Here is a 14,007-nt window from a genome sequence, read left to right as displayed (position 1 = left end):
ATGGGCGAATCAATCAGTTTTTGTAGTGTTGTTACACTGAGCACAGCAGCCACATAGAGATAATTTTCATTAGTAAGGGGATGAAGGCGTGTGTGGGTTGGCATATCTTATCACCTGTTGGATGATAAGATATGTCAGCCATTTTTTAAAAACACTTTGTATCATGTTGAGTGGGTTGAATGTTGGGTGATGCAAGTCATGGAAAATCTTTTTCTTTTTTTCATTCGATGTTACCTGAAATGACCATTTACCCTGACCTTGTGTTATGTGTTTCCCAAGCATCTGTCCCTCCACTCAAGTGCAATGTGTGTGTACTCTTCCCCTTTTACATATGACCTTTAGTGAACTTGAAACAAGGTGCAAACAGCTGCAGAGTCACTACAGAATATGAGGACCAAAGCATGTGAGCGCTGACTAACAGGTGTGCAATCTATAGCCTAACCCCTGACCATCAAACCTCAACCACCAGGCTCCTAACCACTACATGAAAACTCTGGTTTTAATGTACTGGTAAGAGAATGAATCAGCCGACCGTAGATCCAGAAAGCCAGTCTGACTCAGAGCCCAAAGGCCAAAGCCAAAGGTTAAAAATCTGACAAACTGTAAAAAAAAATTAAACCAAAGTGTATGGAAAGTAAGGATGAAAGTAAAAGTGATGGTTAAATACCAAACCCAGTGTATCTGCATGCTCAAAGTGGGCTGTGATTGATTCCTCATTCAGAAGTAGAATCTGTAAATGTCAGGATTTCAGTTTCAGAAGTGATGTGTTTCCTGTTTGCAGTCTCAGAAAAATTAAATGGTCACAAATCTGCAGCGTGTGATGTCCACAGGAGAAAGAGTGTGTACGGAGAGCAAAAGCAGGACGATTTTCTGCTTCTCATCATTAACATCATTTACACTGAGACAAAAATCTGCTTAATGCTGTGTCACTAAAGTCAATCAGTGTTCAGATTTCCTGACTTCCTGGAATGCATCAGACATGATGGATCCACCTCCATTCATCAAACAAACATGGTAAAGGTAATTTTCTCCTCCTCTTGAGGACAGACATGACAAAGCCTGGCTTTTATCGTTTAGTAATTTGAGCCATAGTGTTATTTCAGCAAACTTAGGACCTGTTATTTACAAGAAAATGAGTCTCTCATTTAGTTTCATATCACCGAAGGAAGCCTGACTGAACTCTCTGCAGATGTTCCAGTGAAACTTAGACTCGCCACAAACACTCCTCTAAGAAATGACAGTTTTTTCAGTAGACATTTCTAAATGCCGTTTTCACTTCTGTCTCTTTCGATCTAAACTGACTTATAAGTAGACAGGAAGAGGAAGTTTTTGCTGGAACTCTTCACTGCTGTCTATACCACAAAAAGAGAAGTTGGACATAATTCCTCACAGTGTGTATGCTTGTCTGAATGAAGCAGACCAAGCCGGAATTGCTGACAACAAGGATCTGAAAAGATCATGACATTGAAGGGAGTTGTTTGAAGTTCTTGTCAGTGGTAAGGGTTTTACCCACGGACGATCCCAATCAGCTAGGTCTCTTTTTTGAGAAGGTCGGCAAGAGGACCAGAACAGAACTCTCCATTCAACCTCTGCAGATGGATTGGATATGTCTCGACATGTTTTCCTTTAATGTGGCAGGCTGTGGCAGAAACACAGAAACACAGACCTGAGAGCAGAAACACAGAAACACACAGACCTAAGAGCAGAAACACAGAAACACACAGACCTAAGAGCAGAAACACAGAAACACACAGACCTGAGAGCAGAAACACAGAAACACACAGACCTGAGAGCAGAAACACAGAAACACACAGACCTAAGAGCAGAAACACAGAAACACACAGACCCGAGAGCAGCTCAGTTAAATAGATCAGTTTAATGATGAAGATGAACCCTTACACCCTCCCCCCTTCAAGTCTGTCACATCAGTAGCTTCTTATATATGGCACAATATGGCACGCACACACTCTCTCAGACACACACTCTCTCAGACACACACACTTCCATGTAGTGAACATTATAACCCACAGATGTATGTTTTTTTTCTGCCACTATGGAGATAAATCTGTACAGTGAAGGAGCTTTTCATTTTTTTTCCTCCAAAGAGAGTTCAGTTTGAGTTCAGGAGAAAAAAAAATTAATCTAGACTTAATTTATTTCATTCATCAGAGTCGACTCTTCAGTGTGTGACTGTTAACAGCCTGTGACACACAGCGCAGGGGTCAGAGGTCAGATACTGTCCCGTATGTACAACAGTCCTGAGACAAAGTTCAGAGTCCAGAGAGCCGTCCTGTGATTGGACAGAAACACGGAATCAGGGGACATACGGTCCTTCCCCCATTCATTGATTCACCCTCTCAGCATCTTCCTCCCTCCTCCTCCTTTTCCTCTTTAGCATCCGGGCTGAGTTTACGGGTGGGGGAGGTTCATGCGGTCCTCGATCAGTGTGTTGTCGGGGCCCTGACTCTCCATGCACTGCTTCACTGTTGCTATAACGCCTGACAGACGGCGATCCAAGGCGGCCAGATGTGGCTCCGATAGGACCGGCTGGATGGGGTCAAAACCGAGAGCCTGACGCATTGCTGAGCTCAGAGCCCCGCCCCTCAGCAGGTTCAGCCTGTTCCAGGTGGACACCCGCACCCTGAAACACACACAGATACAGCTGTTTATCATCAGCATCAGAGATTATCAGCCTCTGAAATAATCTCTGAGGGAGATTTTCATTAAGTAAATTTATCATATATTGAGATTAACATTCAGACAGTTGTCTTTACAACGGTATTATCATTTAGTCAAAGTATCATTCAGGAAAACCATCATTAAATCAGAGTAATACAATCAGATCATCATTTGCTGAGATTATTTTTAGTGATATTATCATTTTGTGAGATCATAGTTAAATGAGATTACCATTGCGTCTGATTATCAATTAGCAAATTATCATTTTGTGAGATTATCAATAAGTAAAATAATGAACCAGCTGATATGTCATTAAGGGAATTCATCATTTAATCAGATTATCATTCAATTGTATTTTGCTATCGAATCATCATCAAACAAGATTTTCATACTAAGAGAGACAATCATTGAGTGAGATTAACATTTACTCAGATGATTTAGCAAGAAGATCATTTTGCAGGATTATCGTTGAGTGAGATTATAGTTAAAAGAGATTCAAATTTATTGGGGTGAACCTTTAGCCTGACTATTATTGAGTAAGGTCACCATTTAGAGATACCATCATTGGGTGAGATCATCATTTGGTCAGACTAACATTAAATGAGAGTGTCATTAAGGAGGATTTTAATTCATTGGGATTACCCAATCAGGAGGTTTTCTTTTTTACTTTACATTACTTAACATTTGGCAAGTTCAGAGTTTTACAAGATTATCATTTTGTGAGACTGTTATTTAGGGTGATTTTGATTTATTGAGGTTAGCATTGAGTTTTTTTCACATAGTCAGTTTATCATTTAGTCAGACTTTTTAGTGAGATTATCTTTTAGAGATCAATTCAACTAAAGTTTAACTACAATAATATAGTTACACAACAATGCAGAGCACAGTCTTTGCAAAATTATTTTTCTTTACTATTGGAAGCTTCAAAGTCACAATTTTAATTTCAAATTTGGGCCCTGAGCCTAAATTTTGGAGCGTGGATCAGGCATTACTCACATGCAGCACTGGTAGAGGGGGGCGAGGATGCTGCGCTCATCCAGAGCTGCATTCCCGAAGCTGGAAATAAAATAAGACAAAAAAAAGTCAAGCAAATACCAGAAACTTCAACCCTGAGAACTGCACTCGGTGAAACTTTGTGCTAGTCATGTTGTGAGGAGAAAAAAGCAGAGTGTGTTTTTGATCATTATTCAGCTCTTCATTTTTTGACAAGTGGGTAATTTTATAATTTGAGAGGGATTTTAATGTTCCACTTAGACAGGCAGCGATGACTTTTTAGATAGGTCAAAACTGACTTCAATTATTACTTATGAGTGTTAGATTAAAAAAACTAGACCATCAGGAAGATGACCTTTTCAATTTGTTCAAATATCTGTCACCACAGTTAGAGTTAGAGAAAGAGACTTAAAAGGACACAAAAAGGCTGAGCTTTGGTTTAAGAATGATAAGAGTGAGCTTCATAATACGAATTTACAAATGAAATAAAAAAGGCGGTTAAGGAACACAGCAGCCTCTCAGTGAAATAAGATACACTACATCATAGATACTACACAGTGCAGAATGATGGACACACAACTCATAATGAACCTTGCACTAGCTGAGGTAGAAACCAACCAGTAATAACACTCTGACCACTGAAAGACAAAATCATATCACTGACTTTCTCCCTACAGTCGCCTGTCAGTGGATGGCATTTATCAGGCAGGGGGAACATGTTGTACTTAAAGTTGATGTGTTGAAGCAGAAAATGAGCATGTGTGATACTGTGATCACTTTGATAAGAACTAAACTGTAAATCTCCTAAACTGCAGCTCCTGTGGGGTGTTCCCAGCCTGCAGGGGATAGTACCTAAGTTGAAATAGGGGGAATATTTTACAGACAAAAGAGGTGTGTGTGTTGGCAGGGGGGAGAGTAATCCAGTCTTGACTCCTGGGAAGAAACTGTTTGACCTTTCTTTTTTTATTTGACTTCTGGAGCCTTTTATTTAATGTCAGCTCTTTGTTTCTTTCATTCATTTCTTTTTACTGGACTAAATCCTTTTATGAATATAAACAGTTTTCTGTGACAATCTTTGAAACATCAGCATGAAGGGTCAAAAGACTAGAAAAGTAACTTTTCCTTGCAGCAAATGGGTTAAAATCCTGGAGCTGGAGGCAGAAAATGAAAAAAGTCAAATTAATTTGCTAAAAGCAGAGAAACAAAGCTGAAAATGTGGAACAAGTGAAACCAAAAAAATGAGAAAGCATAGGAGCAGATAAAGTAGTATTAGCAGCAGCAGTAGTGATTGAAGGAGAAGAAATACAAAGTTTGAAAAGTTTAAGTTATGGAAAAAGTGGGAATGACTGAGCAAGTGTTGGTAGTTTAGACAGATAAACTACATGTGTTTCTGAATGTTTTGATTATTTAGTAAGAACAGCTGCATGGTTTCCATGGTAATGGAGTATCAAAGAGCAGCTGGGTTAATTCACTTCTTTGTGACAGTTGATCTAAAGCAGAATTTGGGGGTTAAAAAAACGTCAAAACTGCTGTCACTGTGCCAAAACCGTGTTAGCTATGAGTGAAAGGATCGCACAATGAGATGACTGAAGTGATTCTGTTTTTACATGTGTCTAATGGTAAAAAAAAATGGAGTAGTAAAAGACAGTTACAAAGTGAGCACAACTGGTACTCAACAATAATTTGTAATGACAAATGACTTACAGTGTACCAGAGCAAAACCAGGTTTTGTCTCACAGTTGGCTGTAAACTGGTCAAAGTGTACAATTTTCTGCTTGGATATCCCCTTTGTTAGAAGCAGGAGAAGACAGGGAATATTTTGATGTCTTATTTATATCTGTAGGGTAAAGTTTGTGGATTTTAGGGTAGCTTGTTCAGGTGATTCCTTCAGTCTCATCAGCAGGCTCTTTCACTCTGACTGATGATGATACACGCTCTGAGAGCAGATGTTTTTCAGTAACTTCATGTTGCTTGAACAATAAAATCTCAAAAACAGTCAAAGATAACAAAAAATGGAATAAAGGTTAAAAAGTGAAAAGATTTTTGAACTAAAAAAGTCTGTAAGTGTAAGTATGCTGAATGCTTAGCATCTGAAGGTTGAAGCAGAAGTGCTGAACTCTTTCATTTCAGTTACACTTTTAAAAAGAATAAAGTTCAGAAAATCTGAAAAGCACAAACACAAGATGCTGAACTTTATAAAAAATTGTACTTCGAATATCAGACAATCTTTGAAAACTGTGAAGAAAATGCGAGAGTGTGCGAAAAGGTACAAAAGAATAATAAAAGTAATGACAAAGAATCAAATTACAATATTTTGAAATGCTGATTCAGCTTTTTAACATGATAGCTGTTATTATAGAGAACATATGAGATGCTGGGGTGGTGTCTGACCTCTTAGCGTTGTCGAGCAGGATGAGCATGCTGGCACCACCATCATCCTGGAAACTTTCGTAGTGATGCCGATCTGCGTTCCCGATAAGGTAATCAAAGATAGCGGTGTCGATTACATCCAGCAGCCGCGGGCCAGCGTCATATGGTGGCATCTTCTTCACTGCCTCGCAGTAACTCTCATCATACTCCCACCTGGTCAAAACGCATCCGCGCACACACACACACACACACACACACACACACACACACACACACACACACACACACACACACACACACACACACACACACACACACACACACACACACACACAGCTGTAAACACGTGTCAGGGCCTATTTGTTTTGATGTTTCTTTGAGTGTGTGTGTGTGTTATTAAGAGAGAGAAGCTGCTGCTGCAGAGAATCATTTCCCCGTGACTTGTTACTCACCTGGCCAGCTTCCCCTCCCTGTAGGTGCGTCCCCAGGGGTGTCTGTGTTTCTGCAGCGGCCACACGTCAGGGAGCCAAAGGGTTAACGAGCCCTCCATCATCTCTCCGTCCGCACATGCAGGTTCACTTTCCCGACAGTAATAGCACTTCCCATAAAAACAGCTGTTGTTGCCTGCAAAGAGAAGGAAAGAAGTAGAAGAATGAAGTTTTGTTTTTGTTTTTGTTTTTTTTTTAAGATACAACAAAGAAAACAATGAAAACAAAAATGGAGAAAAAAAACAACAAAGAAAAGGCACATGGAGAGGTGAAAAGATTAACTTTCATAATTTACAGGAGTTAGGATAACAAAGGGTGGGGAGGAACAAAAAAGGGGAAGAACAAAAAAGGAAGAGGAAGAGCAAAAGACGTAGATGCAGTGTAAGATTGAGAAAATGGAAAATAAAATGTTGAGATGAAACCAAAGAAAGCAAAAGAAGATGTGCTCAAGAAAAAGTAATAAAAGGGGGAAGTGAAGAAGACCTGGGAAGAGAAGCAGAAAGAGGAGGTTTGGAAGAGGGAAGAGGAAGAAGGGGATAGGGTGAAGAAAAAGAATGAAGAGTGTGATGACACACCTTCCTCAAGTTTTAAAAACGTTTTTTTTTTTTTTGTGATTTTTTGAGAATTTTCGAGAGAGAAAAAACAGAGTTCAATCCAAAAACAACTTTTGTTCATTAATAATGCGATAAGGGATTTTAAATATTTGATGAAAAGATTTCAACCTGTCTATATTTCTACGGCAGCAAACACTCAGCACCATCTAGTGGACTGACAGAGGAACTCCTTCCCTCAAAGATGTGCTGTCACTGAATAAAAATGGTTATGACACACGCTGTTCTGAGATATTAAACAGGAAGATAAAGAGTCAAAGTGTGAGCATTCCCACACGAACAATGTGCCGGACCGCCTTAAAAGAGGAAACTTACCCTGCATGAGAAAGGTGCTGAGCAGCTGCTCTGTGGCCACAGGTTTGATCTCTGTCCGCAGGTTAACGTACCTCCCAACCACAAGAGGCGCTCTTCTGAAGCCCAGGATCCTGTAGAGGAATTAAAGAGGTATTAGAGAAAGAGCATCTCAGACCTCACAAAATGCTTCTAATTAGTTCTTGATAACGAGTGTCAGAAGAGAGTGACGTGATTTCCCTGAAATTTCAGATCTTGGCTTCAGATCAGGTTGTTCTTCATGTGCAGGTGTTTGTTGAACAGGTCACAAACATAAACAAAACACTGTTCCACAACTTCACCCAACCCTTTACTAAGCATGTGGGCAAGGCTATGTCAGGAACAGGTTTTGAATGTCTGCTTTGATTTAGTGTTAGATTAATCCTTAAAGATGCTATGAGGAGGATCTGTTTTGATCGCACTTCCTCGCCACCTTGTGGCCCGGAGTCTTCGCACACTGTGGTAAATTACTTTCAGTGGAGATGTGTTTGTTTTGGAATTAAATGGAGATCGGATTGAGACAATTTTTTTTTGTTCAAGGGAACTTTTTACAACACGCCGAGCTAAGGGACTTATCAGTACAGTCACATAGTGTTATGGTTTGAAACGTGACATCAAGCAAATGTTGTAGCAGCTGGCTATATGTTAGCAACATCGGCAGTCTGGTGCTCTGACGTATCTGTAGGCTAATGTTACAACACACGAACATTGTCAGTTTGTAAGTAGTTTAGTGACTGTTTATATTTAGTGCAATTGGCAGTCCGATGCTCTAAGACGTGTCTGTAATGTGTAACGTTAGTCAATCCTGGTTATGTCCTGCCAGTAATCTACCAAGCAGAGCTAATGTAACCTCACTCTTCATTTTATTGATAGACTCCCAAGTTTGAACAGACCACTGCAGAATAACTGCTGACTGTGGGTTGGAGTGAACATTATCACTAACAGTTTAGCCCCTGTGTTAACCTTCAGCTCAAGCTGTATCACTCTCCCGTTTAGCTTTCTTCTGTCCTTTTTCTGTCTGACAGTTAGACTCCTGTGTCCACCATAACTAGAAAATTTGTCACAGAAATTGTTTTTATCAGAGAAAAACACATATCTCTGTGTTTTATCTCTTATCACCACTAAACTTCGACAGCCGGCGTGGTGTTCTCATAGAGACCTGGACGTGCTGTAAATCAATCCAATCCTGGTCGAACCAAACTGGAAGCTAAGAGGTAGCAATTTAAAATAACCTGTAACTAGCAATACTGATGCATTCTAAAGTGTGGATTACAATCAGGCAAATATCTAGGTGGGAGACTTTTTCAGGACCACTTTCAAACTCATCAGAGCCCCTTTAAACAGTCTTTAGTCATGAATAGAGAAATGAGCTCCAAATTGACAAACTGTATTTGAACCAGGCCACAAATTTTTATTTTCTGGTTTACAATTGAACATTTCAACATGGAGCTCTATGAAGACTGACCCTCTGCTAGAGACAGACTCTATTTGGACCTCTGTGCTTCAGCTTCATATTTTAACACCAGAGAAGGCTGCTAGTTATCACTGCACAGAGCTCCTGCTAGTTAACAGAAAACAACACTTTACGTTGAGGCAAAGTCCAAAGTCCTGCAACGCACAACGAGCTCTGTGTTTATTTTTAAGTCTTGTTAAAAGATAAACGAGTGAAACAATAAAACTGCGCTCTCAGATCTCTCTCACACACACACAGATCATTTTCCTTATCTATGATTGTTTTCTTGCCGATGCTCTCACGTTGAGTTCAAACAAAATGTGAATAAAGTCACATAATAAAAGTTTAATGAATTACATGTTAAGTCAATGTTAAGGTGCAAGTTCTTGTCAGACAGTTTGAATAGTCCTAAAAGCCTCAATGTCTTCATTTCACTCCAAAAACATCAAAACTTCAGCAAATGATTCTGGCCAGGCTAACCATTCAGGACGCAGATCCTCTGGTGACACCGGCTGAACAGGATGATCGAGGCTCATTCAACCATAAAATAACAGACAGGTGGATTGTATCTTTGTGCAGCTTTGCTGAACTCTGTCACTATTCCTGAAAAACATTGTCACTTGATTCCTAGCAACTAGCAAGTTAGCACTACCGCAATAAGCTTCACTGGCTTCACCTCATGATGGAGTCAAGATTGACTCTTTGTAGCGCCCACTCCCCTCTCCCAAGATTCATGTCTTTGGGTACTAACGAATGGAGCAAGCAAAAAAGTAACATCCTGGCGTTCATGTACAAATTAAACAAGTATTCCTGCTTGGTTTAATATCTTATGCTTTAAGCTAGCACAGCTGCAATGAAAGGTGAGACTTTCTGCAGATTTTCAAATCAAACCAAACAGATCGGATCAGACTGAAACATGTGGAGATCCACATTCACTAACATCAGGAGAGACTGAGTTATGTCTAACAATGAAGCCAGAGTCTCATAAGGCGTCTGTATTCTAATATGAGGTGAAGCAGATCTATTTCGCCAAAAAGGGGGGTTTTCACTCGACCAGATGGGAATGATTTATGTATTCGTCTATGTTCACAAGTTCAGGTAAGTTTACAAAACAACAGTTCAGCTTAGATATGTTTATCTTGATTTCACAGGGTTTAAAAAAAACTCTTAAACCTTCACTGACTCAGGTGTGGCACTGGGTTTGTATGCTATGGCTGACAGATGACAGTAGCCAAGGTTTCATGAGGAGTTTCTTGTCTTTCTCAATGACTTTTCTAAAAACAATATTATACATGGAGAGGAATATTCCATCTCTGGTCTACATGCGCCGTTATGATCAAACAGAATAGTAAATGGGGCATGTGCAAACAAACGTTAACAAATTGAGGAACGTCTCTAGTTGCGTCTTACGTCATATCTGAGCATGCGCTGAAAGAACGCACCCTGACAACTTTCCGTTTCAGTGGATAAATGATACCTCAATCGGTTTGGGGAAGGGAATATTCCACCACTGTGAAACCGATTAAATGTCCATTTGGATTGGCACTTTTCTTTCGGAATGAGGTGTATACAAAGGTTAAATTCTTTCCGTTTGAGCAAATAAACCAATTGCAGGCGGAATATTTGGGTCCATGTATACATGGCTACTGTGTGGGAAGCTGCAGTGGTAACATGCACTCACCTGTCCAGGTGAAAAGCTGCAACCTCAGCGTTGTGTCTGTCGTACCCAGCGTATGGCTCACCTTCCACCACATAGTCTCTGTTGTACCTGAGAGACAGACGCACAGGTGAATCAGAGGAAAACACACACACACACACACACACACACACACACACACACACACACACACACACACACACACACACACACACAGACAGATGACCCGTGGTCAGTATCAGATCTCACCTCTTAGGTTTGAAGACTACCTTCTGACCCCCATCCAGAACCAGCAGAGCCTTCAGCTGCGTACCTTTGTAGCCCACGTCTGCCCGTTCAATTCGGGCAGCACTGAGCGATGTGAGAACTGCTGCCAGCTCAGGGGTCTCCTCAGGGTACACCTCCCTGGGACCCACCCACTGGCTGGCTATCTCCCATGGGGACTGCAGGGTGTGGGTGAGGCGAGCCCCCCGTGACAGAGAGAGGCCAGCCTCCATCTGTGGGAGAAGATGAGAAAAAAACATGGTCACGATGCTTTCACTGTTTGACAGACATTATTCAGGTGGTTTTAAGTTTGACAAGATGTCACGTGACATTATGACATCATCAACTAACATAAGGTGTGAAGACACAAAAGGAAGAAGCCTTAACTTGCTGATAAATAAAGGACATAGGCGTCCAGCTTTTTTTTTTTCCAAGAGGAACAACTTCATGTCACAAACACTTTGTCAAAGAGCTAAAAAGGGCTGATAACCATCAGAGCTGATTGGTTAACAGATTGATGATGCTGGAGGCTGATTGGGCACTGACCTTGCGAAAGGCCCGGAGGTCCCGGCGACTGGCGGCGGATCCCTCGCCTCCATCAAGCAAGAAGATTTTGGCGAGGCCGAGCAGGAGGAGCACGGCACACAGCACCACCACGCGCTGTTTGAGCTTCATCTCCCCCCTCCTCACCCGACGCTGTGTGTGTCCCCCGCAGCCGATCCCCCTCACCCCTGATACATGGCCCCTTTTTCTCCCTGTCACCTGCCCACTCACCTGCCCAAGCAGACAAACTCACTCAGGGGCGGAGCTATGCTTAGAGGAGACAAGAAATCACCTAGAGAGAGAGACAAAGAAAAGGAGGGGAAAGAGATTCACAGCGTCAGGGTCAATGAGCTGGTCGATGTGCTGCTGTCCCTCCCCTCAGGGCAGATGATGACCCAGATCTGCAGCCTAGCTGAAGCTGGTCCAGAACAGAAATCCAGAATAGCAGGACTTGGTCTGTTAGGGTTCACAAAGAACTGTGAGATCAACATGTGCTGAGCTGTGCTCAGTTTTATGTGTCAAGTAGAATAACTTCTCTCTCCCTATCTCTCCGTTTGTCTGCCTGCAGGAGAGAGGAAGTGACTGATACGTAGTCCTGCTGGGGGTTATTTCAGGCCCAGGTGTTTACAGAAGCAGCCTGAGGTCCAGCTACACTACCTATGTTTACCTGCTGGGGCTCAAACAGGTACACCCAAAGCTAAAACATGATAGCAGCTGCTATCAGACCTGTGACATAACCAAAACAAACTAGCTATCAGCATGCTAATGGCTACAAACAGGGGCTATGCTGGTCTGAGCTTGGGCCTGTTTTAGAAAATCCAGTCTAGTCTCAGTTTGGGTCTATTAAGAGATTGAGAGTCCTGTATTATCAGTTTTTACACACAGCCTCAAGTCTGGATTTAAAGAGGGGGTGTCATGCTCAATTTGATGGCTTCAAATAGTCCTTCTAATGACAAGAGGTAGCTTCACATGCTTGCATTTTTTGTTTTGTTTTGACTTATCTTGGGTCACTGTCTTGAAACCCTCATTTCAGCCTGCTTGTTATGGGGTTGCTGTCTCTTTAAGAACCTCTCCCAATAACGGCATTCTTAAAGGATCTGTGCCAGAAGGAGCAGGAAAAACCAGTCCATACATTTATCTTCAGTTCTCTTGGTAACTGTAAAAGTCTTTTGAGAGCTCCATAAAAAGATCAGTCAGAACGCTGCTGCTTGAGTCCTCACTTAGACCCAAAAAGAGGACCACATCAGTCCAGTTCTGAGGTCTCTACAAAATAATATCAGTGGTCTTCTCATTCAGTTCAAACCATCCAGATGGCCCAGGTCATCTGGGACAGGTCTGCTTCCTGTTCCCAGAGTCAGAACCAAATATGGAGAAGCAGTGTTCAGTTTTATTGCTCAGTGTATATGCAGATACAAAGTCTATAAATACTCTGGGCTCTTTCAAAATCCAAGTTATAGAATCATCTTTTTATTAGAATATTTCATCACATTATTTTAATATCTATCTAGTTATGCACTAACTGTGCACTGTAATTTCAATATCTGTTTTATTATATTGTATTAGCCTTCTGTTTTTCTTGATATTTGAGTCTTTTTTAGTTAATTTCATTGAACTCAGTGTAAAATTACTATTGATTTTTGAATGTTTCTTCCAATGTGCTTTGAGGTTTTTGCAATATTTGTTTTCCTGTCTTGTGTGAAGCTCTTGGATTGCCTTGTAATACATCAGGTGTCTTGATGAACAGTTCTGGTCCGTGTTTGGGTCCCTGTTAGGACAGCCTCTTTAATCTGGATTAAAGTGTCTATACTTAATGTCTAGTCTGAATTGAGATCCTTTAATTAACAGTTTATGATCCAGGTTCAGGTCCGGCCACGCAGGCAGTCTCTCTCCTCTTCACACAATCGCTCTTTCATTAAGTCGCAGCCTTCTTTGACACATGCTAACAGCTAACAGTTATCACACTGAGGCTCAATACAGACATTTATTGCTCTAACCTTCCTTCGCCCACTTGAGGGGACATAAAACTGAATCGCTGTACTCCGTATGTTCCTGTATTTGTGATGATACTCTGACATCTTTAGCTCAGAGCTAATTAGCCTGGCAGATCACAGAACACCTCACAGTTCACGTTAGCTACAGTTGCTATCTTGATATTGGCTAATATGATGTCGTCAGTTGTTTTCATAGACTTACCTGTTACCTCAGAGCGCTCACACACAATCATCCAGCTGTGTGTGAAGTCCTGTGTTGATATAGTTGTGCGTAATAATGTGCTAACAGTGCCGCTGGCTCATCACCTCCTCGGTTACTCCGGTAGCTCCACTCCCCGGCCCGCCGCGTCCACTTCCGAAACAGTCCATCCTGCTGCAGCTGCTGCGGGCCGCCACCAGGGGGCAGCGGAGCACCATGAGAGCGGCACTACAGCCCACAACTCTGCAATGGTTTATACACCATGCATACACAAGGGATACAGAAGTCTGCCATATGCTTTTTTGGCAGTAAGTCTTCTTTCTTCGATGCAAAACGTTTTCATATCCTTCAGTGGGATTATGACATTCCCTTAAACTTCCCAGGATTCTCTCTTATATACAAATACATTCAAAAACACCATAAAGGATA

The 14,007-nt window shown here is 41.4% G+C and overlaps 1 protein-coding gene across 1 annotated transcript; it reads right to left on the bottom strand.

The window, feature by feature from the left end:
* Positions 1–1,857: 1,857 nt before the first annotated feature.
* Positions 1,858–13,772, bottom strand: fam20b (FAM20B glycosaminoglycan xylosylkinase). The gene is made up of 9 exons (XM_074667361.1): positions 13,582–13,772; positions 11,392–11,680; positions 10,831–11,078; positions 10,606–10,692; positions 7,457–7,566; positions 6,495–6,666; positions 6,064–6,255; positions 3,676–3,735; positions 1,858–2,641 (listed from the first exon to the last, which is right to left on the bottom strand). The coding sequence occupies exons 2-9, from the start codon at positions 11,518–11,520 to the stop codon at positions 2,410–2,412; spliced, it is 1,230 nt and encodes a 409-aa protein (XP_074523462.1). The 5' UTR covers positions 11,521–11,680; positions 13,582–13,772; the 3' UTR covers positions 1,858–2,409.
* Between the last annotated feature and the right edge of the window lie 235 nt (positions 13,773–14,007).

Source organism: Halichoeres trimaculatus, unplaced genomic scaffold (assembly GCF_033239565.1).
Source record: "Halichoeres trimaculatus isolate MK-OKI-2021-1 unplaced genomic scaffold, fHalTri1.1 fHalTri1_scaffold_4, whole genome shotgun sequence".
NCBI classification, from domain to species: Eukaryota; Metazoa; Chordata; class Actinopteri; order Labriformes; family Labridae; genus Halichoeres; species Halichoeres trimaculatus.
Note: the sequence above shows the minus strand (reverse complement) of the source record. Positions and strands in the feature narration are given on the sequence as shown.

Excerpts from the sequence above, each read along its gene's own strand:
- fam20b (XM_074667361.1), bottom strand. The coding sequence starts at position 11,520 with ATGAAGCTCAAACAGCGCGTGGTGGTGCTGTGTGCCGTGCTCCTCCTG. Across the intron at positions 11,079-11,391 it reads ACCTCCGGGCCTTTCGCAAG|ATGGAGGCTGGCCTCTCTCT; the intron begins GTCAGTGCCCAA and ends CTTCTCCCACAG. Across the intron at positions 7,567-10,605 it reads GCAGCTTTTCACCTGGACAG|GATCCTGGGCTTCAGAAGAG; the intron begins GTGAGTGCATGT and ends ATTCCTCTACAG.